At 44.1% G+C, this 27,948-nt stretch overlaps 2 protein-coding genes across 4 annotated transcripts; one reads left to right on the forward strand and one right to left on the reverse strand.

Moving 5' to 3' along the window:
- Positions 1–554: 554 nt before the first annotated feature.
- LOC103627509 (F-box protein At5g51370-like) lies at positions 555–5,301 on the reverse strand. 2 transcript variants are annotated; one of them, NM_001301618.2, is made up of 3 exons: positions 3,830–5,301; positions 1,127–1,388; positions 555–1,040 (listed from the first exon to the last, which is right to left on the reverse strand). In NM_001301618.2, exons 1-3 carry the CDS (start codon positions 5,005–5,007, stop codon positions 972–974), a joined length of 1,509 nt encoding a protein of 502 aa, NP_001288547.1. In that variant the 5' UTR covers positions 5,008–5,301; the 3' UTR covers positions 555–971. The 2 variants fall into 2 exon arrangements, with proteins under 2 accessions (NP_001288547.1, NP_001403177.1); NM_001416248.1 differs by having other exon boundaries at positions 555–1,388.
- Positions 5,302–19,910: 14,609 nt separating this feature from the next.
- LOC100216633 (Expansin-B4) lies at positions 19,911–21,693 on the forward strand. Of its 2 annotated transcripts, XM_008683038.4 has the most exons (4): positions 19,911–20,161; positions 20,336–20,448; positions 20,556–20,749; positions 21,085–21,693. In XM_008683038.4, the coding sequence occupies exons 1-4, from the start codon at positions 20,002–20,004 to the stop codon at positions 21,419–21,421; spliced, it is 804 nt and encodes a 267-aa protein (XP_008681260.1). In that variant the 5' UTR covers positions 19,911–20,001; the 3' UTR covers positions 21,422–21,693.
- Positions 21,694–27,948: the final 6,255 nt, after the last annotated feature.

A 27,948-nucleotide genomic window follows, 5' to 3' on the forward strand; every position in this document is an offset into this window, starting at 1 on the left:
ATTCCGGTGCGCCAGACCAGGGCACACTTCGGTTATCCCTTGCTCTCTTTGTTGAACCCTTTTCTTGGTCTTTTTATTGGTTTTTTGTGAACCTTTGACACCTGTAGAACTTATAGACTGGAGCAAATTAGTTGGTCCAATTATTTATGTTGGACAATTCAACCACCAAAATCAATTAGGAAATAGGTGTAAGCCTAATTCCCTTTCACATAACTTGACAGTTAAATAAACAATAACCGAAGAAAAAAAAATTTGTTAAGATGAACTTTATTAGATGGTAATAGTGATAATGATACAATTATATTCTATCTCGGGTATGGGTAGCACCCACCTATACTCGTACCTGGCTACCCGATATGTAGAGATTTTTGCCCATTACCATCTCATACCAGTTTCCATATATTGGATAAAAACCTGTTAGGTATTTGTATTTGGGTACCCATTGCCACGCATGCGAAGCGCTAGGCCCCACCTATGCAACGCAACATTCCTTGAGATCAGGTTAGCACTTAGCAGACAGAGAAATCCTAAAAAAAATCAAAGCAGGCATATAACAGTAATAGAAATAAGCAGTGCAGGTCAGACGTCAGGCACACTTTCATTCGACAGTTAGACCATGTGCTGTAAACATGTGGTTCTACTGGTTCTATCCATAATTTAACTCTGCCATAATTTATGAAGCAATGCTTTTCCTCATACAGAAATACTACGGTCAGGCTCCTCTGAGCAAACCTCAGCTTGTCAGTTACAACACATGAACACAGGTACAAACACAAATCAGGCGCCTGGTACCCGAAACTGTGCATCATCAAACTACCAGGTTCTGACTAGTTATGACTGTCCTTGGTCTTAAGTGGAAGAACAGATGCCACATTGTGTACGGCTTTTGAGTATCAAGAAACGTGGTTGACTTTGATCAAGTCAAGAACTAGGAACTTTGTGCGGTAGCCTAGTTTCGACTAGCAATCCAACTAAGCAGCAACACCTGCTGAATTGTTGAGCACCTTCCCTTTGATTCGTTGATGGGCAGGTAAGATAAGCTGCAAGAGAGGACAATCCTTACAGGGCAGATAACAGGTGAAGCGCATCACAGGGAATGGAGCACCAAGGAGATCAGACTTCATACCCTTTTGAAAAATACCCTGCCCTTCTTTCCCATCCCAGTGCCAACGAGGCTTGCAGCAAGAAGTGACTTGTTGTCGGGCCGCCACTTCAGCTCTTTGAGATTGGAGAAAAGCTCTGCAAGGGTAGGAGTTATTTCCTCATCCTTGATTTTGTTGCAGGTAACAACTTCTAGACTCTGGAGGTCGCCCCATGAGGTTATCACCGATTCTAGACCTCGAGTTGTTAATAGTGAGCACCCTTCTAACAACAGGATTTTTACTCTCCTGCAAAATATAACATGGCTATAGTTAGGAACAACCCAGCAGCAGGTCCAATAAATACCAAGTTTCTACAGGCAACCAATCATCTACCCTGCACCAGCAAAAATATTGGCATGCTCCATAAGGGTCCAATTTCATTAATACCAAATTTTAGCAGGACATATTCACTAAAGCATTTCCAAAGCGAAAAAAACCAAGAACTCGGATGGAAATTTAAGAATATTAGGTAATTTTTTCCTATTGATTCCTGTAAAAATACACAGATGGTTACTACCCATTCATTCCCCTATTCACCAAGTTGTACTCCCTACAAGATGTTTTGATTTTTATAGATACATTTCTTTTACTATGTATTTAGACACAATGTATATCTAAAAAAACTCGACTTGCGGGGATAAGACCACCCCCACAGCATTATATTAAGAAGACATTCTCACACATGTCAAGAAAACCCCAAAACACATGCCCTACCCCACGACCGCCACTGAGACGCCTTAGACCTGTGCTTTGGCGTGGGATAGACGAGGAGATTTTTTAATCACAACCTAAAATCCGCTCACACGAGGAGTCGAATCTAGGACCTGAGGAGTGCTACTCCGACCACCTAATCAACTCAACTAGAGGCCCTTTCGCGACACAATGTATATCTAAGTACATAGCAAAAGGTATGTATCTAGAAATCTCAAAAGTATTATAATTTGAAATGGAGTATTTGGTACTGCACTCAGAAGGGGCATTTTGATAAAAGTGAAGAAACCAGTGTCGCAACATCAGAGATGGTACAGATTTTCTTATGCAAAAATGTGTTGTTTTGCAAGGCTCTGAAATGAAACAGGAAAAGATGAGAAGGAAATGCAACTAGATTTGAGGATAGAAATAGTACCTTAATCTAAGATGACACTTATTCTTATTGTGAGCACAGGATTACTAATCGTCAACAAACATTCCTTTGGAAGATTGACTACTAAACTAAGAATAACTGAGCAAGTATTCCTCTCGTATATGATTTATGGACATTATGAACAAGTTAATACCGAAAAATACATGGGCAAACCAAATGAAAAGAAAGGGTGTTATTCTAATTAAGATGTTTCTGTGAGCAATAATACAAAAATGCACACAATGAGTTGCAGGAATACAGAAAATGAGATAGTAATGCATCCCTTTGCAAACAGTTATATTTAAATATTATACAAGGAGCAGTGGAGCACTGAAATACACTGAGAAAGATCTCAAAGGAAAGCAGACAGTACACAGGTAAATGTGGCTCTCTCATTACACCTGCAAGTCATTAGTTTACAGATGTATCTTAAGCCTTGTTACCACTCAAAGCCCAGAAGGAAGAACGGAGATCAGGAACTTTCTAAACACGGTCGCATCTAATGCAAATATAAAAAGGATAAGCTAATCCCTTCACATGGGAGAAAAACATATCATCAATTAGTAGTTTACATATAGCTAGATTAATAGGAGTAGATGAAATACTGGAATATGGCTCATCCTTTTCGTTTTAGAACACTGAACTAGAAGAGCTTAAGAGTAAGAACATCGTTCGGCAAGATGAATAACCAAATTCTTCATTGCTCCCAATAGTCATAGTATATCAATTGGTTTATGATTTTTTGGAGGAAGCTGGAATTGACTTATATAGTCGCATCTTAATCAAATCCACCTATTGAGGTGTCACCACCTATCTATGTCATGTTTTGCATCGTCATCAGTATCTAAAAAACCTCTCATTCATGCATTGATAATCCACACACTGTTATATCGAAATCTGCATTAAACATGAGGTTATGGATACCAGTGCTATAATGAACAATATTCATAAGGTATGTCAGTGAGTTGGTTGTAAAAAAGTTGTTGAACAATGACAAAATCACATCATCCAGGAAATTAAAAGCTCTACTAGATGCATTATTGGGATGATGGTGCCCGTCTGTGCTATTGAAATGTATCTTTTCTTCTCCTGTCCGACAGAGAGCACACAGATTTGTACTTGAACATCAAATGCGTAGCTACAGTGATTGTAACAAGATCACACAAAGGTACATCATCATCAGTAATCATAATATCATATAAAATCTGCTAGAAAAGACTATCTATTAGTGAGGATGCTAGAAAGCTCGTAAAAAGAATTACACTCCATAGTCCCAAACCAGAAATGGTGACTGCGTACATTGAGGGGCCCATGGTAGCTAGCAATCAGACTCATGACCTGAGCCTGACATCTGACACCTGATGCTAGAGCACTCAATCGTCATGTAGAGTCCATGTGAATATGTGATATTATTTGTTGCCAGCATGTCACAATCACAGAATGAGCATAAATCAGGAATAAACTAAACAGTCAAAAGCTAAAACTGTCCCCATTATGCAATCATTGGAACTGTATCAAGAAACTCTTTAAGAAAGGGGATTGGTGGTTACTGGTTCTAGTGTACCTGCATAGGCCAGCCAAGGCAAACATATCATCTTCAAGCCCCCAGCAATTCTGGAACTGTATCTCACGGGCTCCCTCACAGACCAAAAAGAGGGCGTGGAGGGCGCTACGGTCACGCAGCTGGCACCGATGCAGCTGCAGGCTCTCGAGCGTGAGACAAGCACCAAGGTGTTCCGCTGGGCCAGGGTCGTCGTCGATCCTACTGCAACTCTGCAGCCGCAGGGTCTTGAGATTCCCACAGAAGGCTAGCGCGGCAAGCCACCCACCGTCCATCCTGTGGTCAGCGATGGTGAGCTCCTCAAGCATCGCACAGCAGCGCCCCACAGCCGCGATGCCGTCGTAGCTCCCCTCGCAACCCTGAAGCTCCAGCTTGACCAGCCGCTTGCATCCATGGGCCAGGATGGTGAGGCCGATGTCAGTGACGCCGCCGCCCTCGGCGGTGCCGTAGAGCGCGGGGGACGCGGCGACAATGCGGAGGATCTGGAGGTGCGCGAAGGCGGAAACCGGGCGGAGGGCGAGGTCGGTGCAGCGGTGGAGCTCGAGCTCCTGAAGCGTCGGGCATCCGACAGCGATGGCCATGAGCCCGCCGGACTCAGAGGCGGCGGTGGCCGAGAGGCGGCTGAGGTTGGGGAAGCTAGCGGCGACGGCGGCGAGTCCCCGGTCGAGCGCGTCGTCGTCGATGAACCGGCAGGCGCCGAGCGGCGGGTCTGCGCTGGTGTCTAGGGTTAGCGAGACCACGCCGCAGGTGAGAAGCGGGGAGGCAGCGGCGCCGTGGGGCACCGCCGTGGTGGGCGCGGCGATAGAGGCCGGGAACAGGTCGAGGTCGGCCAGGTCCGGGAAGCGGTATGGCAGTCGGTGCGCGACGAAGGCCCAGTCCCGCACGGCGAGGCGGCGGCGCAGGCGCCCCGCGAGGCGCGTCCACCGCCTGCAGACGAGCGAGGCGGCGCCCGTGAGCTGGGGCTCAGGGAGGCAGGCGAGGACGCGGAGGAGAAGCACGTCCGGGAGCGCTAGGGTTTGGTCGGCCTCGAGCGGCGGCGGCTGGGGCGCGGCGGCCATGGCCGCGGTGGAGAGCGCGCGGAGGCCGGGCTTGTCCCCCACCAGCCACAGGTCAGGCCAGCCCTTGAGCACCTGGCGCTGACCGCCGAGGTCGCCGAGGCAGCGGCCGCCGGGCTCAGGCATCTAGCGCGCCCGCTCGGTTCCAACGGTGTGGCGCGGGCGCGGAGCCGCGCGGCCGCATGGGCCCCCGCCCGGTGCGTGCAGCGGGGGCCGGGGGCGGCGCTCTGATTTGGGTTTCGGAATTTCGGAGGCGCGGCGTGCGGGGGATCTGAGGTTTGGAATGCTGGAGGTGGGAGGCTGGAGGTTTTGGGATTTGGAAATTGGCGTTGCCCTGCCGCTGGGCTTGACGGCCTCAAGCGCGGGGGGAGCGGCGCGGGCCGGGGTGTTGGCGAGTTCGGAGTTCGGACGCGAGAGTGTGCCGTTGGTGTGGCGAAACTCGGTGGGGTGGAGAGCGTGTGGTGGTGGACCGGTGGGGAAGCCAACCATTTTGTCTTGTCTCGGTGTGCAATGCAAGGCGGGTCTCCTCTGTTCTGTTCGTGGCGTTGCGACTCGAAGACTATTCATTTGTTTTTAATTCTTCTAATATTTCTAGAGTATTTTTATCTCTACAGATCCTAACTGCAGCAGTCAGACAGTTGAATTTAGGAGTGTTTAATTTGATAAATCATTTTATTTAAATTAAGGTGATGCATTATAGGTACTAACTAATTATAAGAAATAAGATGCTGATAGATCAATTCATTTTATTCCACAAATCAAACAAAAATAATGAGAAATAAGAAGATAATAAACTAGCTCATTTCTTAAATCAAACACCCCGTTAATAAAAACGAACAGCCCTTCGCCCCCTGGCGCGATTCTCATTTCTTGAGTTTCTGGCTGCAACCTGCAACTGCAAGAAATGGATCGCTTCCTAGTTTCTTCCGTTCAAGAGCTGTCAATGTTGATCGTTGTTTTGCCTTCGCCTATTGAGACTGCGAGGGGCTTGAAATATTTACTTCATCCGTTCTATATCCACTATAATTTCAGGAAAAAAATCTAACTCTAAGTTTTTCCCCAAAACACAATAAAATAGATATGTTCACATAAATACAGGATAAACAAACATACCATATATCATTTAATATAATAATCAAATAGTATAAAGTGCATTTCAAACTGATTAAATTTGGGGGGGAAATATTTGAATAAAATTAAAACAACTTATAACTCAAATGCATGGAGTGTTTGATTAGATACCTATTGTTTTGGAAGTGGTAGGTTCAATTTTCAGTACCATCAAATGTGGCATCCGCACTCTTGGGTCTAGGTACTTCAACGTTAGGTTAAACTCACCTTGAATACAAAAGAGGATAAGTTACTTTAACTTTTCTTGAATTGTACGCGTTAATTCTTGCACTTTGGTCAAGATTAAGGGGGTGATTGAATCTATTTCTCTAAATTTTAGACCTCTAAAAGTTTAGGAGACTATAAGGTGGGCTTAATTAAAGCTAACTTTAAACCACTTAGGCTGCCTCCACTAGAGCAACTAAAAGGGTATGCAAAGCTATTATGGCTGCTCATATTTATTGTAGCTCTATGCATCTTCCATTTAACAAAACAGGCAAACAGAGCAGCCAAATACCATGGCAAGTGAGAGAAAATCTATAATGGTATGTAAATTGGTGGGTCATTCTTGTCAGTGCGTATAAGGTTAGCTATGTTTGTTGTAAAGTTGGAAAGAGTTGTATTGTAGATGGCCAACTAAAGTACCTACGCCAGCCAACACATTGAATGCCTGCTTCTTTTAGCTATCGCCTTTTGGAGGCAACCTTATTTAGAAGTTTAGCACTAAAAATTTAGAGAAGAGAATCTAAGCATTAACTAGCTTATTTGCATTTTTTAATTCAAACAAATTAAGTGCTTATCTGCAATCTAAGTTGTTTGGTAGTCTGTGCATTTTTAGATTTGTAGAGGTTTTTAGGGCGTGTTTGGTGCTTTGCACCCATCCTGGCTTGGCCAGCGGTCACGAAGAAACCAGACGTTTAGCTTACTGTAATAATGCTAGGGCTTGGTTGACGACACACAAAACGCACCACCAAGCATGGCTCATAGAAAACGCAAAGAGCCTAGCTCACATGGTCGTGTCTCATGAATCGTCCTTGCGAGAGTGGAGTGCAAAAATAATTGAAAGGGAAATAGGGCCAAACATTTTCCTAAATGATTTTGGTGGTTGAATTGTCCAACACAAATAATTGGACTAACTAGTTTGCTCTATATTATGTTGGATATTTTATGGGCTTGACCCATTTATTGAATAAACTCTATGGTGTGTAATGGTGGAGAATACCAATAGTACCATATTGGAAGTCCAAGGATCTTTTGGCTTGACTTATATGGTGGGAATTATTCCACCTAACTTGAGAAGTCAAGAAACGGACAAGGGTGTGCCACACGCGCGTGCGCGCCGCCGCCGCCGGCCGGGCCGGGCGTGGCGTGGCGAGGTAGGCGGGCGCGCATGCGAGACCTTTGTCCTTCAGCTGCCCGTCTCCTGGCGTGCCGCATGCGAAGCCGCAAGTGAGGGTATTCCTATCTCGTGACTCTGCGCGCACAGAGTAGCAAGAGGGCAGGTGCCTCCGAAGCCCTTGCCGTTCGAGACCTTGCACGGGGATCAGCAATTAGGTTTTTGGGGAGCGTCTACGCGACTGCTCAAAACATCTTCTTCCTGGCGACATGACAAGGGAAGCTGGAAAAGGATCTGGATCATCAGAGCGCATGGGCGGGTATGATCAGTTTATTTCCTTACTGTTTTGCGTTCTGCATATTATATATGTTTCATATATTCATCTGTGTTGTTTTATATGTAGCAATGATTTTATCTCATCTGTTATGTCAAATTATAATATGTTATATATGTATGTTTTAATTTTACAGTCATGTTGTTTATGTTGCTATCTGTTTATTTTCAATTGTTCAATCAGTTTATATGCTTATCGTATTTGTATGATTTATATGATTCATATGTTTTGTGTTCTCATGATCCATATTATTATTGATATATTTGAGATCACGGTTTCTATGATTAATTATTTGTTATATGTCATCATCATAATGTTAATTTATGGAATTAAAATAATATGGAAAATGCCTATAATTCTAACAATCCAAAAACCTAATTTTAGGCATTTTTCTGTCAGAGGTTTTGCTGCTGTGCTAAAGTCTGATCCTTTTGATGGTAAAAACTTCTTGATATGGAAAGCTAAGATGGAATTGTGGCTTACTGCAATGTCTTGTTTTCATGCCGCTGAGGGCAAGCCTGTCAACTTACCTCCTAAGGATGAGGCTAAGTTTAAGGCTGAAGACAACCTCTTTCGAGGAGCAGTAATTAGCGCACTGGATACAAAATTCCAGAAAAGTTATACCATCCTTCCTACAGGGAAAGAGTTGTGGGATGCACTTGTTGGAAAGTTTGGAGTAACTGACGCTGGTAGCGAGCTGTATCTCATGGAGCAGCTGTATGACTACAAGATGGTTGAGAACCGATCTGTAGTGGAATAGGCTCATGAGTTTCAGGGACTAGCTAAGGAACTCGAACTTTTTCCTTGTCCTTTGCCTGACAAGTTTATGGCTGGTGGTATAATCGCCAAGTTGCCACCTTCTTGGAAGGACTTTGCTACCTCTCTCAAACATAAGAGACAAGAGTTCAATGTGGAAGAGCTCATTGGTACTCTTGATGTTGAGGAAAGGGCTAGAACAAAGGACAGTGGAAAAGGTGTGGAGACCTCTACTGCTAATGTGGTGCAGAAGAGAAACTTCCGCAAGTTTAACAAGAAGAAAAACCAGAACAAACAAGAGAACGCAAATAAACCTGTTCAAACAACACAGTTTAAAAAGAAGAACAACAATAACAAGGGAAAGGGAGGATGCTTTGTCTGTGGCAGTGATCAACATTGGGCAAGAGAGTGCTCTGATCGCAAGTTCACATAAGACAAGAAATCAGCAAATGTTGTAACCACTGAAACTGAAGATGGAACATCTGGGTATGGTAATTCTTTACCATTTGTTCTTTCAGTTTGTAATTCACCTGAGTGGTGGATGGATAGTGGTGCAAACATTCATGTGTGTGCTGATGCCTCTATGTTCACTTCCTACCAGGTCGGGAGGTCTAGCGCCTTGTTAATGGGAAATGGGTCACGTGCTCATGTTCTTGGTGTTGGTACGGTCATTCTGAAGTTTACTTCGGGAAAGACGGTGCCATTGAAGAGCGTGCAGCATGTGCCCTCTATCAAGAAGAATCTCGTTAGTGCTTCGATGCTTTGTCGAGATGGATACAAAGTTGTTCTTGAGTCTAATAAATGTGTTGTGTCTAAACATAGTACTTTTGTTGGTAAAGGATATGACTGCGGAGGCTTGTTCCGCTTATCACTGCATGATGTGTGTAATAAAATGGTGAATTCTGTTCATTTTTCTGATGAGTCAGATTTATGGCATTCACGTTTTTGTCATGCAAGCTTTGGCTGTCTTATGCGGTTAGCAAATTTAAATCTAATTCCTAAATTTAACTTGACCAAAAAGTCTAAGTGCCATGTGTGTGTTGAATCAAAACAACCCCGCAAGCCTCACAAGGTTGCTGAGGCGAGGAGTTTGGCACCTCTAGAACTTGTTCATTCTGATCTGTGCGAGATGAATGGAATTTTGACCAAAGGTGATAAAAGATACTTTCTTACTTTATAGATGACTCCACTAGATTTTGCTATGTGTATCTCTTAAAAACAAAAGATGAAGCGTTTAATTATTTTAAGGCCTATAAAGCTGAAGTTGAGAACCAACTTGAGAGAAAAATAAAACGGTTAAGGTCAGATCGAGGTGGAGAATATTTCTCTAATGTGTTCGATGAGTTCTGCGTGGAACATGGTATTATTCATGAGAGGACACCGCCATTCTCACCACAATCCAATGGGATTGCTAAAAGGAAAAACCGCACTCTAACAGATTTGGTGAATGCCATGTTGAGTACAACGGGATATCCAAGGCATGGTGGGGTGAGGCGATTTTGACAGCATGTCATGTCCTGAATAGAGTTCCAACAAAGAACAAAGAGATCACACCATTTGAGGAATGGGAAAAGAGAAGATTAAATCTCTCATATTTGCGCACTTGGGGTTGCTTGGCTAAAGTGAATCTGTCAATCAACAAAAAAACATAAACTTGGGCCTAAAACTGTCGATTGTATATTCCTTGGGTACTCCTTTCATAGCACTGGATATAGTTCTTAATTATAAAATCTGATGTGCCTGATATGTATGTTGATACTATCATGGAATCAAGAGACGCAACATTTTTTGAGAATGAGTTTCCCATGAAGAATACACCTAGTGATACAAGTCATGAGACTATAATTCCCCATGAACACGAACTGTCTATTCCTATAGATCATGCTGAGGATCTTCACGTGCACATCCCTGAGGAGGATGACACTATAGTCACTCGAAAGAGCAAGAGACAGAGGGTTGCAAAATCCTTTGGTAATGACTTTATAGTGTACCTTGTGGAAGACACACCAACTACCATTAGTGAGGCATATTCCTCTCCTGACGCTGACTTATGGTAGGAAGCAGTAAGGAGTGAGATGGAATCTATTATGTCTAATGGAACTTGGGAGGTCATTGACCGTCCTTATGGTTGTCAACCTATAGGCTGCAAATGGATCTTCAAGAAAAAGCTTAGGCCTGATGGTACAATCGAGAGGTACAAGGCAAGGCTTGTGGCCAAAAGATATACCCAAAAAGAGGGTGAAGATTTCTTTGATACCTACTCACCAGTGGCTCGATTGACTACAATTCGCACATTAATAGTCGTGGCAGCCTCTTATGGTCTTATCATTCATCAGATGGATGTTAAGACAGCTTTCCTAAATGGAGAGTTGGATGAGGAGATCTACATGGATCAGCCAGAAGGGTTCATTGCGGATGGTCAAGAGAACAAGGTGTGCAGGTTATAAAATCATTGTATGGCCTAAAACAAGCACCTAAGCAATGGCATGAAAAGTTTGATAATACTCTTACAGCCGCTGGTTTTGCTGTAAATGAATCTGACACGTGTGTATATTATTGGTATGGTGGGGGTGAGTCTGTTATGTTGTGCCTTTATGTTGATGACATCTTGATCTTTGGATCAAATCTCAATGTGATTGAGGAAGTTAAAAATCTTCTATCGAGCAATTTCGAAATGAAAGATTTGGGAGAAGTTGATGCCATTCTTAACATCAAGCTTGTTAGAGAAGTTGATGGTGGGGTAACTTTGTTACAATCCCATTATGTGGAAAAGGTATTGAGTCGGTTTGGTTTTAGTGACTGTGATCCTGCTCCAACACCTTATGACCCTAGTGTGCTATTGAGAAAGAATCGGAGAATAGCAAGGGATCAATTGACATACTCCCATATCATTGGCTCGCTCATGTACCTTGCAAGTGCAACAAGGCCAGACATCTCTTATGTTGTGAGTAAGCTAAGTCGGTTTATGTCGAAACCAGGAGATGATCACTGGCGTGCTCTTGAGAGAGTGTTGCGGTATTTGAAAGGTACTATGACATACGATATTTATTATACTGGAAACCCAAAAGTGTTGGAAGGCTATTGTGATGCCAACTGGATTTCTGATGCTGATGAGCTTTATGCCACAAGCGGATATGTGTTTCTGTTTGGAGATGGCGTTGTTTCCTGGAAGTCTTGCAAGCAGACTATCTTAACGAAGTCTACAATGTAAGCGGAACTCACAGCATTAAACACTGTTGGGGCTGGGGCCGAGTGTCTTCGTGATTTCCTATTGGATTTACCGGTAGTTGAAAAACCGATACCGGCTATTTACATGAATTGTGACAACCAAACTGTGATTACAAAGGTTAACAGTTCTAGGAATAACATGAAGTCTACAAGGCATGTTAAGAGGAGATTGAAATCTGTCAGAAAGCTGAAAAACTCCGGAGTTATAACGGTGGATTATGTCCACACATCGAATAATCTAGCAGATCAATTCACTAAGGGTCTGTCACGCAATGTGATAGAAAGTGCATCGAGAGAAATGGGTATGAGACCCATGTGAAATCTACTCTAGTGGTAACCTGCTCTATGTGATCGGAGATCCCGTGAAGTAGAGTGGAGAAACAAGCTAGGAGTAGATTGTGAGGAAAGATCCCTTCTTTAACTCATTTCTGATGCACATCTTTCCTATCTGTAAGGCAGGATGGTATTTACCTTAATGTATTCCAAGAGTCTTATAAAGTTGAGATGTTGTCCTATAGAACATCTTCTGAGGAATACACCTATATGAGTCAGACTGCTGGTCACAGTCTATGGGACTTGGGTAATCCCTAAATACTCATGAAAGGCACTAAAGTGTGACTTATATGCTTCTAAACAGCGGGAATACCCTTTTGCAGCCTAGTACCAGCAAATGATTTGAGTGAATCTTATTTCGCACAAAACTGTCAATTCAAGGCTTAGTCCATTGTTCAGTTGTAAATGAGTGAAACTCTTATTCTAGATGGATGTTCAACTTAACAGTCTCCATCGAAACACTGGTATATCAAAGGATTGTGATTCTGATACTTCATCATTACAAACCCTAGAGTTTGGGGGGGATTGTTGGATCTTTTATGGACTTGGCCCATTTATTGAATAAACTCTATGGTGTGTAATGGTGGAGAATACCAATAGTACCATATTGGAAGTCCAAGGGTCTTTTGGCTTGACTTATATGGTGGGAATTATTCCACCTAACTTGAGAAGTCAAGAAACGGACAAGGGTGTGCCACGCGCGCGCGCCGCCGCCGGCTGGGCCGGGCTCGGGCGTGGCGTGGCGTGGCAGGCAGGCGAGCGGGCGTGGTGTGGTTGTGTTAAGTTTTAGCACTCACTCACCACGGGTTGCCTGTCTCTTCGCCAGCTGCATGCGAGACCTTTGTCCTTCAGCTGCCCGTCTCCTGGCGTGCCGCATGCGACCCTTCTCCTTCAGCTTCCCTCTGCAATAGGTCAAGTAGAGGAGAACCCCTGACACTTGGTACATGAGAACAGAACCTTCAGAGTTACAGTCCAGCCGCAAGTGAGGGTATTCCCATCTCGTGACTCTGCGCGCACAGAGTAGCGAGAGGACAGGTGCCTCCGAAGCCCTTGTCGTTCGAGACCTTGCACGAGGGATCGGCAATTAGGTTTTTGGGGAGCGTCTACACGACTGCCCAAAACATCTTCTTCCTGGCGATATGACAAGGGAAGCTGGACAAGGATCTGGATCATCAGAGCGCATGGGAGGGTATGATCAGTTTATTTCCTTACTATTTTGCGTTCTACATATTATATATGTTTCATATATTCATCTGTGTTGTTTTATATGTAGCAATGATTTTATCTCATCTGTTATGTCAAATTATAATATGTTATATATGTCTGTTTTAATTTTACAGTCATGTTGTTTATGTTGCTATCTGTTTATTTTCAATTGTTCAATCAGTTTATATGCTTATCGTATTTGTATGTTTTATATGATTCATATGCTTTGTGTTCTCATGATCCATATTGTTATGGATATATTTGAGATCACAGTTTCTATGATTAATTATTTGTTATATGTCATCATCATAATGTTAATTTATGGAATTAAAATGATATGGAAAATGCCTATAATTCTAACAGATTATAAGTTCTACAGGTGCTAAAGGTTCAACACAAACCAATAACACAAACCAATAAAAAGTCCAAGATAGGGTTCAAAAAGAAAGAAGCAAAAGAAACCAAAGGCTACCCTGGTCTGGCGCACCGGACTGTCCGGTGTGCCACCGGACAGTGTCTGGTGCACCAGGGTGGATCAACTCCAACTTGCCACCTTCGGGTTTCTGGAAAAGCCACTCCGCTATAATTCACCGGACTGACTGGTGTGCTACCGGACTGTCCGATGTGCCATGCGGAGCAACGGCTACTGCGCCAACGGTCATCTGCAAAAGTGAACAGTGAACAGTGAACAGTGCGCGGACAGCACGCGCAGAGTCAGAGCAGCGCCAGAAGGCGCACCGGATCGTGAACAGTGACTGTCCGGTGCACCACCGGACTGTCCGGTGGTCCCAGCTGTCAGAGCTCCAACGGTTGAACCCTAACGGTTGGGTGACGTGGCTAGCACACCGGACTGTCCGGTGCGCCCATCGACAGACAGCCTCCCCAACAACCATTTTGGTGGTTGGGGCTATAAATACCCCCCAACCACCACACTTCAAGGCATCCAAGTTTTCAACCATTGCATTCAATACAAGAGCTCTAGACTTCACTCCAAGACACAAATCAAGAGATCAAATCCTCTCCAAGTCCCAAACTCATTCCAAAGACTTAGTGGCTTGTGAGAGAGAGACATTTGTGTTCATTTGAGTTCTTGTCGCTTGGGTCGCTTTTCTTCTTCCTCCATTCTTGTTCTCAAGCAACTTGTAATCAAGCAAGATACACCAAGTTGTGGTGGTCCTTGTAAGGGGTCTAAGTGACTCGTTGATTAAGGAGAAAAGCTCACTCGGTCTAGGTGACCGTTTGAGAGAGGGAAAGGGTTGAAAGAGACCCGGTCTTTGTGACCACCTCAACGGGGAGTAGGTTTGCAAGAACTGAACCTCGGTAAAATAAATCACCGTGTCATCCGTCTTATTTTCTCGTGATTTGTTTTCGCCCTCTCTTTCGGACTCGACTTTGTTTCTAATGCTAACACCGGCATGTAGTTGTGCCTAAAGTTTATAAATTTCAGATTTGCCTATTCACCCCCCTCTAGGCGACTTTCAATAATCAAATAAACATAAAACTAAACAACCAAAGTACCTGTTCTATAGATCATTATGTAGTCAACTAAATGTCAAGTCCTCATATGCAGCAAACCCATTTCAACTTGCCTTGTCTAGGAGAAGCCATGCACTCCTTGTCATGGAATCAGTCACGCCCTTACTAATCGTTTGATGTAGTACTTCAGTTGCATAGATAACTCCATATTAGCTTATCCAATAATGGGCCATTCAATTTTCCACATCTCTAATCCAGTTCACAAACAAACATAAAAGTAAGTTGGGCCTTTCGTCTCTTCTATCATTGGTCATGGTGAGGATTATTGTTGACATTCAAATTGATCTCGTGCTCATTTTAAGAGGCACATGCCAGCTTTGGCTCAGTTTAAGACAAACTATATAAAATAACATAAGAAAAGTACCATATTGGTTTTTTAATATGATAAGATCACCCATACTCCCTATAAAATAGGGTGCGTGATCGATTGAGGTATCCAACATGTAATCAATGTTTTTACATTTAATACTCTTTTTCATAAACTTTTTTCAACATCATGTTGTTTCATCTCTTAATCCAATGACCAGGGATGGCACTATAGCCTTGGTGGCTGATATAGGGCAACCCGCTGATGTCCTTGCCCTGACGGGGTCTCTCCCAAACAAGAGCTTTTATGGCTCTATTGCTATTTTGCTCATAGACTAGCCATTTTTTGTCTCACAAACATTATTAGTTACCCTTTGCTAGTTTGCCCAAAAACTAGCCAATACGAAAGGTCCTAGTTTGGTTTTGGTAATTGAGCGACAACATATATGGACTAATATGTGTTTATTGAGATGCACGAGTGATTAGTCCACATGTACACTAGTGTGAGCAACTTGATCAATGATGGTGAAGTGGCTTGGACTTGTTACAAAGCTAAACTAGTGCTTTTGTAGAGCTCGTTGCATATGATATATAGCATGATGTGCATGTGGCTATGTGGAGAAGATCAAGAGACATGGCTTGGCTATGGTGAACTGGGTTGCAAATATGAAGGGAAAATGGAGGCTTTGGGGCAATGAACCTGGCATGGCAAGAAGCTTTAGCAAGAACTTGTCATTGGTGCACTAAGGCAAAAGTGAAGAGCACACATAGTTTTGATTGATGAACCAATAAGACCACATGATGACATGAAGTGTATCATATTGTTTTTTGTGAAGTTCAAGCCAAGTGTTTATTTGTGTTGATGATCAAGTTGTTTTGATGGAGAGTTATGGGGGGGACTTCATGTTATGTGCAATGATCAAATGTAGAGTGGTTGGCTACATCTATGGGTCATCATTGTTCATCACTTGATGAAACTAGTGGTTGGATGCTTATGTAACATCACCAACATGGAGATGAATTGGAATGCCCAAGGCAAAGGTATAATTATAGAATATTTCATTTCATTGGTCTAACTTTCAGTAGATAAGTGTTTGAGTGGCTTTAGGATAGATGGTTGTACTATTAAGGGGGCAAAGTTATTTGTATATCAGTCATCTAGTGCCACTTGAGTGATCTAACTTTGCTTATGTTGCTAGGATTTACTAGCATGGTGATAAGGAACTCAAAACCCTTCGAAAAATGTGTGTGAAAAAAATGATAACTGAAAGTGAATTAGGCTTACACCTTTTTCCTAATTAATTTTGGTGGTTGAAATGCCCAACACAAATAATTGGACTAACTAGTTTGCTCTAGTCTATAAGTTCTACAGGTACCAAAGGTTCACAATAAGCCAATAAAAAGACCAAGAAAGGGTTCAAACAAAGAGAGCAAAAGACAACCCAAAGGCACCCTGATCTGGCGCCACCGGACAGTGTCCGGTGCACCACCGGACAGTGTCCGATGCACCAGGGCACTCGAGGCTGAACTCTTCACCTTCGGGAAATTCAGTGGGCGCTCCGCTATAATTCACCGGACTGTCCGGTGTGCCAGCGAAGCAACGACTACTTCGCGCGCAACGGTCGACTACAACCGCATTCAATGCGCTACAGTACGCGCCAGAGTCAGAGCACGCGTAGTTGGCGCACCGGACAGTCTACAGGACCTGTCCGGTGCACCACCGGACAGCCCAGAGGCCCCACAAGTCAGAGCTCCAACGGTCGAACCCCAACAACCAGCTGACGTGGCTGGCGCACCGGACTGTCCGGTGCGCCATGCGACAGCACACTTCCAACGACCATTTTTGGTGGTTGGGGCTGTAAATGCCCCAACCTCCCCACATTCAATGGCATCCAAGTTTCTACACTTCTACACCTTACAAGAGCTATAGCATTCATTACAAGACACACCAAAGAGATCAAATCCTCTCCCAACTCCACACAAAGCTTTAGTGATTAGAGAGAGAGATTTGTTGTGTTCATTTGAGCTCTTGCGCTTGGATTGCTTCTTTTCTTTCTCATTCTTCTTGTGACAAACTCAATTGTAACCGAGGCAAGAGACACCAATTGTGTGGTGGTCCTTGCGGGAACTTCGTGTTCCGTTTGATTGAGAAGAGAAGCTCACTCGGTCTAAGTGACCGTTTGAGAGAGGGAAAGGGTTGAAAGAGACCCGGTCTTTGTGACCACCTCAACAGGGAGTAGGTTTGCAAGAACCGAACCTCGGTAAAACAAATCATCGTGTCTCACTCTTTATTTGCTCACGATTTGTTTTGCGCCCTCTCTCTCGGACTCGTTCTTATTTCTAACGCTAACCCGACTTGTAGTTGTGCTTAAGTTTGTAAATTTTAGATTCGCCCTATTCACCCCCCTCTAGGCGACTTTCAATAACTCATGTGCACAAGTTGGTGGAACACTTGGGAGTTAACACATTTACAAAAGGATTGAAAATCATGCTTAAAGGTGGACTCTATAGGTCATCAGGCCGAGTAGAGAGCAACAGGCGGGTAGGGATAGCCAGTTCGATGGCTACCCCTAGGTAAGGGTTGTGTCTTGGATGCATTAAACCTAGTGGTATGGTTAGATGTCATCATATTAAGGGAGTGTCAGTGACCTAGAGGGGTTGAAAAGGTGACACCTAAAATTTAACTTAAAATAATCCAAACTCGATCCAAGGTTATGATATTAAGTGCTTAGAATAAGTGGTGTTAGTTGGGGTTACTATAAGCATAATACTTGCTCAAGTTTGCTAGTAAATATAAACGTGGAATTGAACTTAGCAACATAGTGGAATAGAAATCTAGAAACAAGTAAACGTATAAGATCAAGGAGGAAAGGTGAGGAACAAATTGCAAGGAAAAGGCAAAGGAACACCAAACAATTTGTTACCGGAGTTTGGTTTCACAAAGATACTCACGTCTCCATTGAGGAGTCCACTAAGGACCATATTTCTCTCAACCCTTCCCTCACTAAAGTGATCGTAGAGTCTCTTTTACTTTCTCAAGCGAGACCAAGCTCGCAAGGCACTCCACAACTTGGAGGCTCTTAATTACTTTACAAATCAATGGGAGTCTCAACTCCAAGGCTCAATAATCACAAGACAACTTCACAAGTCAGCTCTATACTTACAAGACAACTTGACAAGTCAGCTCAATAATCACAAGACCACTTCACAAGTCAACTTCACAAGGCTCAATAATCACAAGATCACTTGGAATGACTTGGATGTGTTACTCTATGCTTATAAAATGTTTGCCTAGCTCTTGATATGTTGGGCAAGAACAAGCAGAGCTCGCAGGCGCAGTCGCATCCACTAGTTAAAGCCAACAAGCCTCATTATTTTCCCGTGCGTCTTGGCCTCCCTATCTACTCCGTTGTGGAGTGGTGCCGAGGAGCAACTCCGATCACTTATGGCGTCCAACTCCCAAAATTTCCCAAATATTCCGGATCCAAAAAGAGACACAAGAACCAAAGACTCTAAACAACTTAAGGGCTAGTTTGAAAATTTAAATCCTCTTCGGGATTACCGGGGACTAAGGTAAAATTAGCTCAGGGCTAATTTGAGAACTTCTTTTTCCCAAGAGATTTATATTTTTTCAAGGAAAATGAACTAAATTCAATTGGGAAAATAGAAATACCATGGTAAAATAGGTTCCCAAACTATCACTAATTTTATCTTTAATTTCTGAAAATATTGAAGGAGGTTTAAGTTTCTAAACTTTTGGCAACCATGTTTTTTCAAGAGATTTTCATTTTTCTAGAGAAATTAATTTATTTTTCCTAATGAGAATCCCTTAGAAAAATAAGATTTGATAAACTAGCTAAATACCGTTAAAAACTACTGTTTAAATACCCACGGTTTTTCAACAAATACGACACAAGTAAAAGAGACGGAAGAAGAATAATGAGAATGCTGGTGAGACCGTGAGAGACAGAGCGGACGCCGGAGCAGATCACCACGGCTTGCATTCTGGGCTGGGACCCTGGCAGGGAATGGGCTTATAACGAACAAGGCTTTACAGGGATTCATGGTGGCGGAGTGGTGAAAATTTTCAAAAACAGTGAATCAGTGATGGCAAGCGGCCCATTGGGATTTGCGGAGGCTGAAACGGATGGGGCCGTCTCGGGGTGGTCGGGTGGGCAACGACTTGGCCCGTATCGTAGGGTCGCTCGCTCCTCCTGACCGAAATACGACTGCCATCCTTGATGGAGCGGAGGTACGCCGGCTGGGATGTGTACCGTGTATAGGCAGGATCAGGATCATGCTCTCGGTGACCTCCCATCAGAAATCTGTCTCGAAGTGACTGTCTTCGATTCAGTTAAACCGAAGAAAGATTGGGGTTGCTTGATTTCTAGGGACTAAGACCTGTTTGATTTGTGGTAATTGCACCACACTTTATTTAATGTTAGTCGTTCGAATTAAAAAACAAAATTTAAACGGAAAAGTTAGACAAAATGTGACAAGTTAGTCAGCGAACCAAATAGACCTTAAATTTTTGACACTACATTTTTATTATATTTTAATCCCTAAATTATTAAATACAAATTCGTATTTAACAAGTATGTTGTAAAATTATATTTCACGAGTGACATTGACTTGGCGTCATAAATTTTGTGCACTTCTGGTCAAACTTAAAACAGTTTTAACTTAGAACAAGTTTAGAAATTATTTCGATTTTTAAATCGACGGAGTATATTTTTTGGATGGGAAGATTTAAATCTTGAAGGAAACTTTGGCCGTGTACATGAATGGGTACATCTACGGGCAGCAGACTCGAACCAGACAATTACGAACTCACTGCCGTGCACCGGCCCACCTACCTCGTAGTGATCTGCAGGCTATAAGTAGACGGCACAGGGGCACACTTTGATAGCACACACCAGTACCACTGCACAAAAGCACACTCTGTTCGGCTTGCCTTGTCCTTTTTCCTTGCCATATGGCTACCAAGATGGTCCTGTGTCGCTTTGTAGCCCTCGCGGCTGTCGCCTGCCTCCTCCGCCCTGGCGCGCCCGTCGAGCTCCACCGCAAGCTCTCCGGGTGGTCCGACGACGCGGGCGCGACGTGGTACGGCGCAGCCACCGGCGCTGGGAGCGACGGTGAGTCAGATGCACGGCCGCCGGACGACGCGCGTGAATTTTCCATGAACCATGCATTTTCCCTTACACCTGCACACAAAACAAAAATAAAAAATAAAATAAATGAATAAAGAATCTGTAACAAATGCCTTCCGGGGACCGGGTATACGTGTGTACGTCGGTTTTTCCGTGCAGGTGGTGCATGCGGGTACCAGAACGCCGTCGACCAGCCGCCGTTCTCGTCCATGATCGCCGCCGGCAGTCCATCCATCTTCCAGAACGGCAAGGGCTGCGGCGCCTGCTATCAGGTACGGTTCGACGGTTCGTGCATATGCGAGCGTTTCTTTAAGAGTGGCTCGTAATATTATTGCACTTCTTCGCACTTACTTAATAATATAATGCCGCCGCCGCGCAGGTGAAATGCACCGGGCACGCGTCGTGCTCCGGCAGCCCGGTGACCGTGGTCCTCACCGACGAGTGCCCCGGCGGCGCGTGCCTGGACGAGCCCGTGCACTTCGACCTGAGCGGCACGGCGTTCGGAGCCATGGCGAAGGACGGCCAGGCGGACCAGCTCCGCGGCGCCGGACACCTCAAGATCCAGTACACTCGGTAAGCTAGCTAGCAGCGCCGCCGCGCCCGTACCGCGCGCGCGCGCTCAGATGCTTCTAAGCAGCAGGACTGTCGTACTACGGTACGACTACCTGTGTTTTGTGTCGTACGCGTGCATCTAATCGCTTTCGGCGGTGTACCGTCATGTATGCCGTTGGAGTATTAGCTTGCCTCCAACCAACGCACGTAGAAACCGTGTGTGACGCATGCAGGGTGCACGTACGTACAAACATTCCTGTGTAGCAAACTAGGCTTTCCCCGTGCGTCTGTACTGTACTTCTTCGCGCTTGTCCTTTTGTGCCGCCCACCACATGTGCATGCGTGCGTGCGTGCAGGGTGCCGTGCAACTGGCGAGGGCTGGACATCGCGTTCAAGGTGGACGCCGGCTCGAACCCGAACTACTTCGCGGTGCTCATCGAGTACGAGTCCGGGGACGGCGAGCTGGAGTCCGTGGAGCTCATGCAGCGCGGCGGCGGCGGCGGGGGGGCGTGGGCGCCGATGCAGCAGTCGTGGGGCGCGGTGTGGCGGTACAACTCCGGCGACACCCTGCAGGCGCCCTTCTCCGTCCGCCTCACCTCCGGCTCCGGCAGGACGGTCGTCGCCAGCAACGTCATCCCCGCGGGGTGGACGCCCGGCGCCACGTACCGCTCGGTCGTCAACTTCGACAACTAACGAGGACGGACGGACGGACCGAAATAACGGCACGCCCGCCCGCCCGCCCGCCGGCCGGCCGCCGGGATGGCCGTGAAAGGCGTGGCGCTATAGCTTTTAGTTTATGATTCGAGCTGTGCGCGGGTGCCTACTATGCCGACGACGCTACTGTACTGTTGCGTGCGTGACATGTGCAAATCCGCGCAGTCACCGTGTACCGCCGGAATGGCGTGTGTTTCTTTGAATAAAATAAAGGCTGGACCGGAAGCGAACAATGGCTTGATTTTTCGCTACCAGACCAGGCGTGCGCAAACAGGCCACCACGCCCCTTCGTGCGTGCGTCTTGCCGCATTTTGAGGAAGAGTTCACTGGCGCCCAGGGCCATCACGTTCAACGCCAAGCACAGCCCCAGGCTGTCGTTAGCGGCGGAAAGCACAGTGCGCGTCACTCGTGCATGCAGCCATGCACCCTGTGGGTCGCGACTACGGCCGACGTAGTTTTTTAGAAACTGGTTTTTAAAAGCTGAAAGATTTCTAAATAGATCAGTTTTTTTATTCAATTTCTAAAACCAGTTTCTCGGTTTCTTAAAAACCAAAAGATAGTCTCTCTAAATAAAACTAGTTTTCTAAGAAACTAAGTGGATCCAAACAACTTCTCTTAGTTTTTTTTAAAAGGCAATTTCTACAAACCAGATCTAAAAAACAGTTTTTTAAAAAATAAGGTAGATCCAAACAAGGCCCGCAGGTCGCCTCTGCAATCTAAGGTGGATCCAAACTAAGCCTGAGTAACTGAGTAACGCAGGAACAGTTACCCAGTACGTGGCGCTGCGGCAACCGACGGGGTCCCCTGCCGAGCTCCACATGCAATCTGGCCGAAGCACCTGCAGCGCGGCACGGCGCCACGCCCACGGCCATGCATGCATCAGTCACTCCGTCAGCCATGCACCCGGCCGGCTGCGGCCCCGCGCGTCGTTTCGTTATCCACCCGAGCTGATGCTCGCGCCTCGGCCTCGCGGGCGGTTGCTCGCGTCGCGTCGTTATCCGGCGAAGTGTGTGTTTCGATCGGTGCTTGACACGCCGTGGCAGGTTGGCCGACCTACGATCGTGAATCATGATCGAAGACGTGCCCGGCGAGCTCTCGACTGCTCCTCCACGCACTTACGTTGCACGGCCAGCCCACCTCTGTTTGGAGATGGGCCGATTGTTTGATGGGTTTCGTTCTACTCCCACACGGGCTAGTGCTGCGCTCGGGCCCGTGCAGATGCTACGCTCCAAGAATACGAATTCCTCGGCCACCCAATAATGACCACAAGAGATGGAACTGGGCCAGCCTGCACTGACTCACTGCCTTCCTTGATGCAATGATGTGTAGTACTTTGGGTGGGCCTGTGTCGTTTGGGGCTTTGGGCCAGGGGGAGGCTGCTTTGAAATAAAAATTCCATAAATTAATTATGTAGCCCATCCTCCCCATTAATAAAGAAGGCAGAAGAGATACGGTAGGTAAAAGAAAAGATATGCGCTCTTGTTTTTCGTTGTAAACAGAGATTTCACCGATCAAGTAGTGTAGGGTAAAGAGAGATTCCAAATTGCAGAAAGCTGTGAGGTCGGTGCCGGTGGTGAAAAAAGTAGCCACGATGGATGATATTTTCATGTGTTTTTTTAGGTTATAAGATGCATGTGTAGACCCGTCTTGCCTACCGGTGCCATCTAAATTCTTGGACTCACTTATTCTAAATCATTAGTGTTCAGTGCAAATCTAAGAAGACTCATTAGTGTTCGAAACGTGTAATGCAAACAACCTCTTCTTCATGCATGTACTAATGGAAATTGGTACAATATCTATTCGTTTTTAAAAAGAAGTAAACCCAAGCAAGAGGATGTCTACTATATATGGTGCACATGGAATGCGTAGAACCACATAATCTCTAAGGCAGAACTGTTCTTTAATTAATAGGGTGTTTAGTTTGAGGAACAAGCTAGTCCATCATTTTTTCACTATTTTGTTTAGTTTGTGGAATGAAATAATTTGATCCATCACTATCTCATATCTCATAGTTATGAGAACATCACATCAAATTTAAAGAATAAATCCATGATACATCACCTTATTTTTCTGGATTGTGTGATTTTTTCGAACCAAACATCTCCAAATGCGTTCAACCAGGGGCGGAGCCACGTTGGCTGAAGTGCTGTCCATGGACAGCAATGGTTCTTAACGATGGCCATTATATTTGTTAGTACCCACTGTAGATGACAGCAACCTATGACGTAGGTGGACATCAGTCCTCTCATAAGTTCAGGCCTACGACATTAATTTGCCTCTTGAGTCCTGACTAGCCCATCCGTTCTAAGCATCCTTCTGCAGTCCTGTTGTCCTACATCGATTGGTTTTGGCTGGCAATTGCACGAATGTTCTGAGTAGTTTTTGACAGGACACATCTGTCCATGATGATCACAGGTACAACCAAGTTCATAAATTAACTAAACGACGATCAAAGCTGGTAGTTTATATTTGAGTATTTATTTTGGTCTATGCTGGTTGAGTTCATCACTGCAGGTGTATGTACATGCTTAGTGTGTACACAGACAATTAGTAATTTAACTTGATAAATTTTATAAGTATGAATATGATGAAACGATTCTCGAAGAGAAAATTACCTCCAGCAACTAGTGGCGAAGGATCTTCCCAAAGAATTGAAATAATGTTATTTTAATTTAATACTCCCTCCATTCTTTTTTATTTATCGTGTTTTAGTTCAAAAATAAACAAGCATGCAACAAATATTCGAAATCAGAAATAGTATTATATTCTATGGTATTACACTTTAAATTGAATTTGGAACCTTTTTACACACCATTTGCATTGTGACATCATTAGCCAAAAAAATCTAGATCCGCCCCTGCGTTCAACGTGGTTAGCAGCAGCTGTGAACGGAGTGCTACAGTACGCGGTTTGTAGGCAAATTGAAAATATGAGCAGTATGCCTCTCTCTCCGTTGAATTATATATGAAAGTACCTGCATGTGGCTAGTTGTCGAGTACGACCGGAGGAAATTCGTTGGATATAAATTATGCTTAAATGAAACATGTTTTAGAATCTAAATCAAATAATGACCCAGAACATCAACGTCTTTCACACTTCCCATCTGAACTTCGAATCTCTATAATATAAGCTCATCAACGCCAATGCTGTGCAGCAGCCAGGGATATATAGGGATTCGGAAACATATCGTTTTTTTTTTGTTTTCTTTTTGGTTGATGAAATGGGAACATGTCAGCAGGCTTGCAAGTTGCAACCCAGTAATTTGAGGACAGAACTTGGACAAATAAAACCGTCGGCACTCAGACTCAGCTCATCAAATTGCAGTTCGTTTTCATTATTGGCGGAAGGCAGCACAGCCACCCACCAACAGCCAGTCAGAGGGACATGAGGTTTTTTGTCCACGGCGAAGGAGGCCCAGCTCCCGGGGCAAGCAGACGACGGCGAAGGCGTGGAACCGCAGCAAGGACGACGGGAACTTTCACAACGGACGAAGGGGCTGTACCATCGTGCTTCGTGTCCCGGCGCCGAGATTGATATCCGCTTCACACGTGTTTGTTGAAGTGATCTATGAGAATCAGATAACCCATCCTTTGCTTACTGTGCTGAATAACTGTTTAAAGCTTATTTACTGTACTAGTATAATTGTTAAGGCTTGACAAAGATCCTGTTTAGTATAACATCACGAGTAGAGGTGCTATCTCCCGTGTGAGCCGACTGAGACGCAAGTATAGACCCCCCTCCAGCAGCTCCGTTGCCGTTGCCGACGCCCGCAGGTCGCAGGCCGCAGTCCCCAGCCTTGCTTTATTTTTCTTGCTACTCTCGCCACCAGTGCCGGTCCTGACATTAGAGAGGCCCAGGACAAGACTTATAAAGGAGGCCCTTTATAATAATAATTATTACACATAAATATAGTGTGTATATATTGTCAATAAAGTATTTATATGTATCTGAAATAGTTATTCATATTAAATAAAAATAATTAAAATATAGCCTAATATCTCACAGAAAAATGTGACATATATATGTGTCTAGATGACTCAAAAGGTTAGTTCGAACAACGATTAAATGGACGCAATGCGTTGTCAGATGAGCTATTCGCTTGTCTATCTACAATTGTGCGAGAGATAGAGATGAAACTGCGTCGTTGTCTCGCTGCACACTGAGAGCCTAGGCGGCTTGGCCTGAGATTATGAAGTACTACTATTAGAATATAAAAAACAAGATTGATAGGTTATGCCTAATTCTCTTTGCTTGTTGTTGTCATGTTGTTGACTTATAATTAAGCCTTTAAATGTTTTGTAGAACTAGCAGACAAATCTATATAATATATATTATATGCATATATATACTGATATTTAGTATATGGGGTGAGGCCCCACAAGTCTGAGGGCCCTGGTCGGGGGCACTGCTCGACCCCCGCCAGGGCCGGCGCTGCTCGCCACTAGTGCTGGAAAAAAAACTAAAGCTCGATGAACTCGTACAATCTCGCCTCAGTTCAATTCGGATCGACTCGACGCTCAGAACGAGACTGAGCCAAGTATGTTTTTGTGGCTCATAAAAAGAATGAGCCAGCTCGATTCGGCTTGCTACAGCTCGCGAGCTGACTCATGGCTCGAACTAATAACAATTTGTTATATGAAATCCTAATTACCATATAATATTAGTACCGAGTAGATAAATAATTTATGTTATTTGAGATTACTATATAAAATTAATCTAATTTTTATATTATACTAGTGATATATCTATTTTAATAATTCAAAATATATTTAAAATTTAATATTATAATTTAGAGAACAGCTCTGCGTTCATGGCTAGGCTCGGTGAGCCGACTTAGGAGCAAAGAGCAAGCTAGGCTCGGTGAGCCGGCTTAGGAGCAAAGAGCAAGCCGAGCCGTTTTTTCAAGCTTGTGAGATGGACGAGACAATCTTGACTTATTGCATGAGTAAGCTGAATCGATCTCGTCTCGTCTCGTTTTCACCCTTGCTCGCCACCCCTCTAGCTCCATATCTAGCCGTCGCCGGCCACCCGAGCTCGATCATGCCTTCGCGCGATCTACTTGTCCGTCTTGGTGTCAGATCTGCCTTCGCCCGCATCGTCCATGGCCAAGATGGTAGCGGTGGAGTACAACAACAAAAAAAGTTATGACAATAAATAAAACACACATTGAACCAAAAGAAAATTTAGTACAAAAACAACGTTAAGAAGTACCTCAAATTAAGAAAAAAATTGTTTGGTACACACCAAATCAGCAACTTAATTAAATATAAATTATCAAACAAAGAGGAAACATAAATTAGCACTGAAACACATGGCTTCAACAATATTATGATAAGCTTGAACCCAAACTATAGAAAATAAACCATGAGGAATCCAAACTCAAGACACATAAAGTCAATTGGTAAAAGCAAAATGCTAGAATGAGTGCAAGATTATAACTCTGAGTCAATGGTATGTCCTTATGAAATAATAACCCCGACAACAGACCTAAAAAGATCACATTGAGGGAAAATAAGAGCAGTGTTCGAAACTAGAGAAGTAGAGACGCAAGCAAATCTCACTAGTGATAAAAGGACATGAGTTCCGCACGGGCACAGAGCCATGGAGAAAGTCAGGGGCTCAGGGTGGCCGCTTGGGGATTTTGTTTTCGTGAGTTTTTAGGGTCGATTCAAGTGGATGGATACATGCTAGGACATCTAAAGAACATCTATATCAACTAGTTCGGGTATTCTTTTTTCTTGTGAGCATGAAGTTTCGGGATTTTGCCCGTTCTTGAAAAACCCTCGAACAAAGATATGTTTTTTCAGATCCCTAGAGTTTAATTAATAATTAAGTTGATATTTTGGGAATAGTTTTCTAAACATCGTTAGGAACATCTCCATAAAATTTGAGCTTAGCTAGAGTTCTTTTGAGCAACTTTGCACTTTTAGGAGAGATTTTTTGGGGTGATGGAGGACCACGTTAGCTAGGCCGATTTTGAACCTGGTCAGGTCTGTCTAAACTTGGCTAGGCTGATCCTGGGCCTTAGTTAGATACCTGTTTTGGTATATTTTCGAGCTATGGTACTACATTTCTCAATTCGTTTCTTTCCTAGGGTTTTCGAGATGCCTAAGAAGTTTTCTAAGTCATCAAACCACCCGTTAGTTTAGGTGATTTGAGTGTGCGCTCTTTCTTTCCTTTGGTTGAAGTTGAGGGCATTTCATCACTTATGGGTTTTAGTGTGTTTCTTTCCTAGGGTTTGAATCGTTGATAGGGATAACGGACATTTCAGAAGAAAATTTGATTGTGTCTTCTTCACCGTCCTCTCGTCGCGTTCTTTAGGCGGAGTGATTTGGTCCTTCATTTTTTTACAAATAAAACACAAATTATGAAGCTGAATAAGCATAATCCTACCCTTGCTCTTAAGAAAAGCTACATAATGTACGAAGAAAAACTATCCCATTACCTTAACTCTAAATTAATTTAGTACAAAAAATTGCAACGTGTTGTCAAAGTAGTCACTGATT

Source organism: Zea mays, chromosome 5 (genome assembly GCF_902167145.1).
Source record: "Zea mays cultivar B73 chromosome 5, Zm-B73-REFERENCE-NAM-5.0, whole genome shotgun sequence".
Taxonomy (NCBI): Eukaryota; Viridiplantae; Streptophyta; class Magnoliopsida; order Poales; family Poaceae; genus Zea; species Zea mays.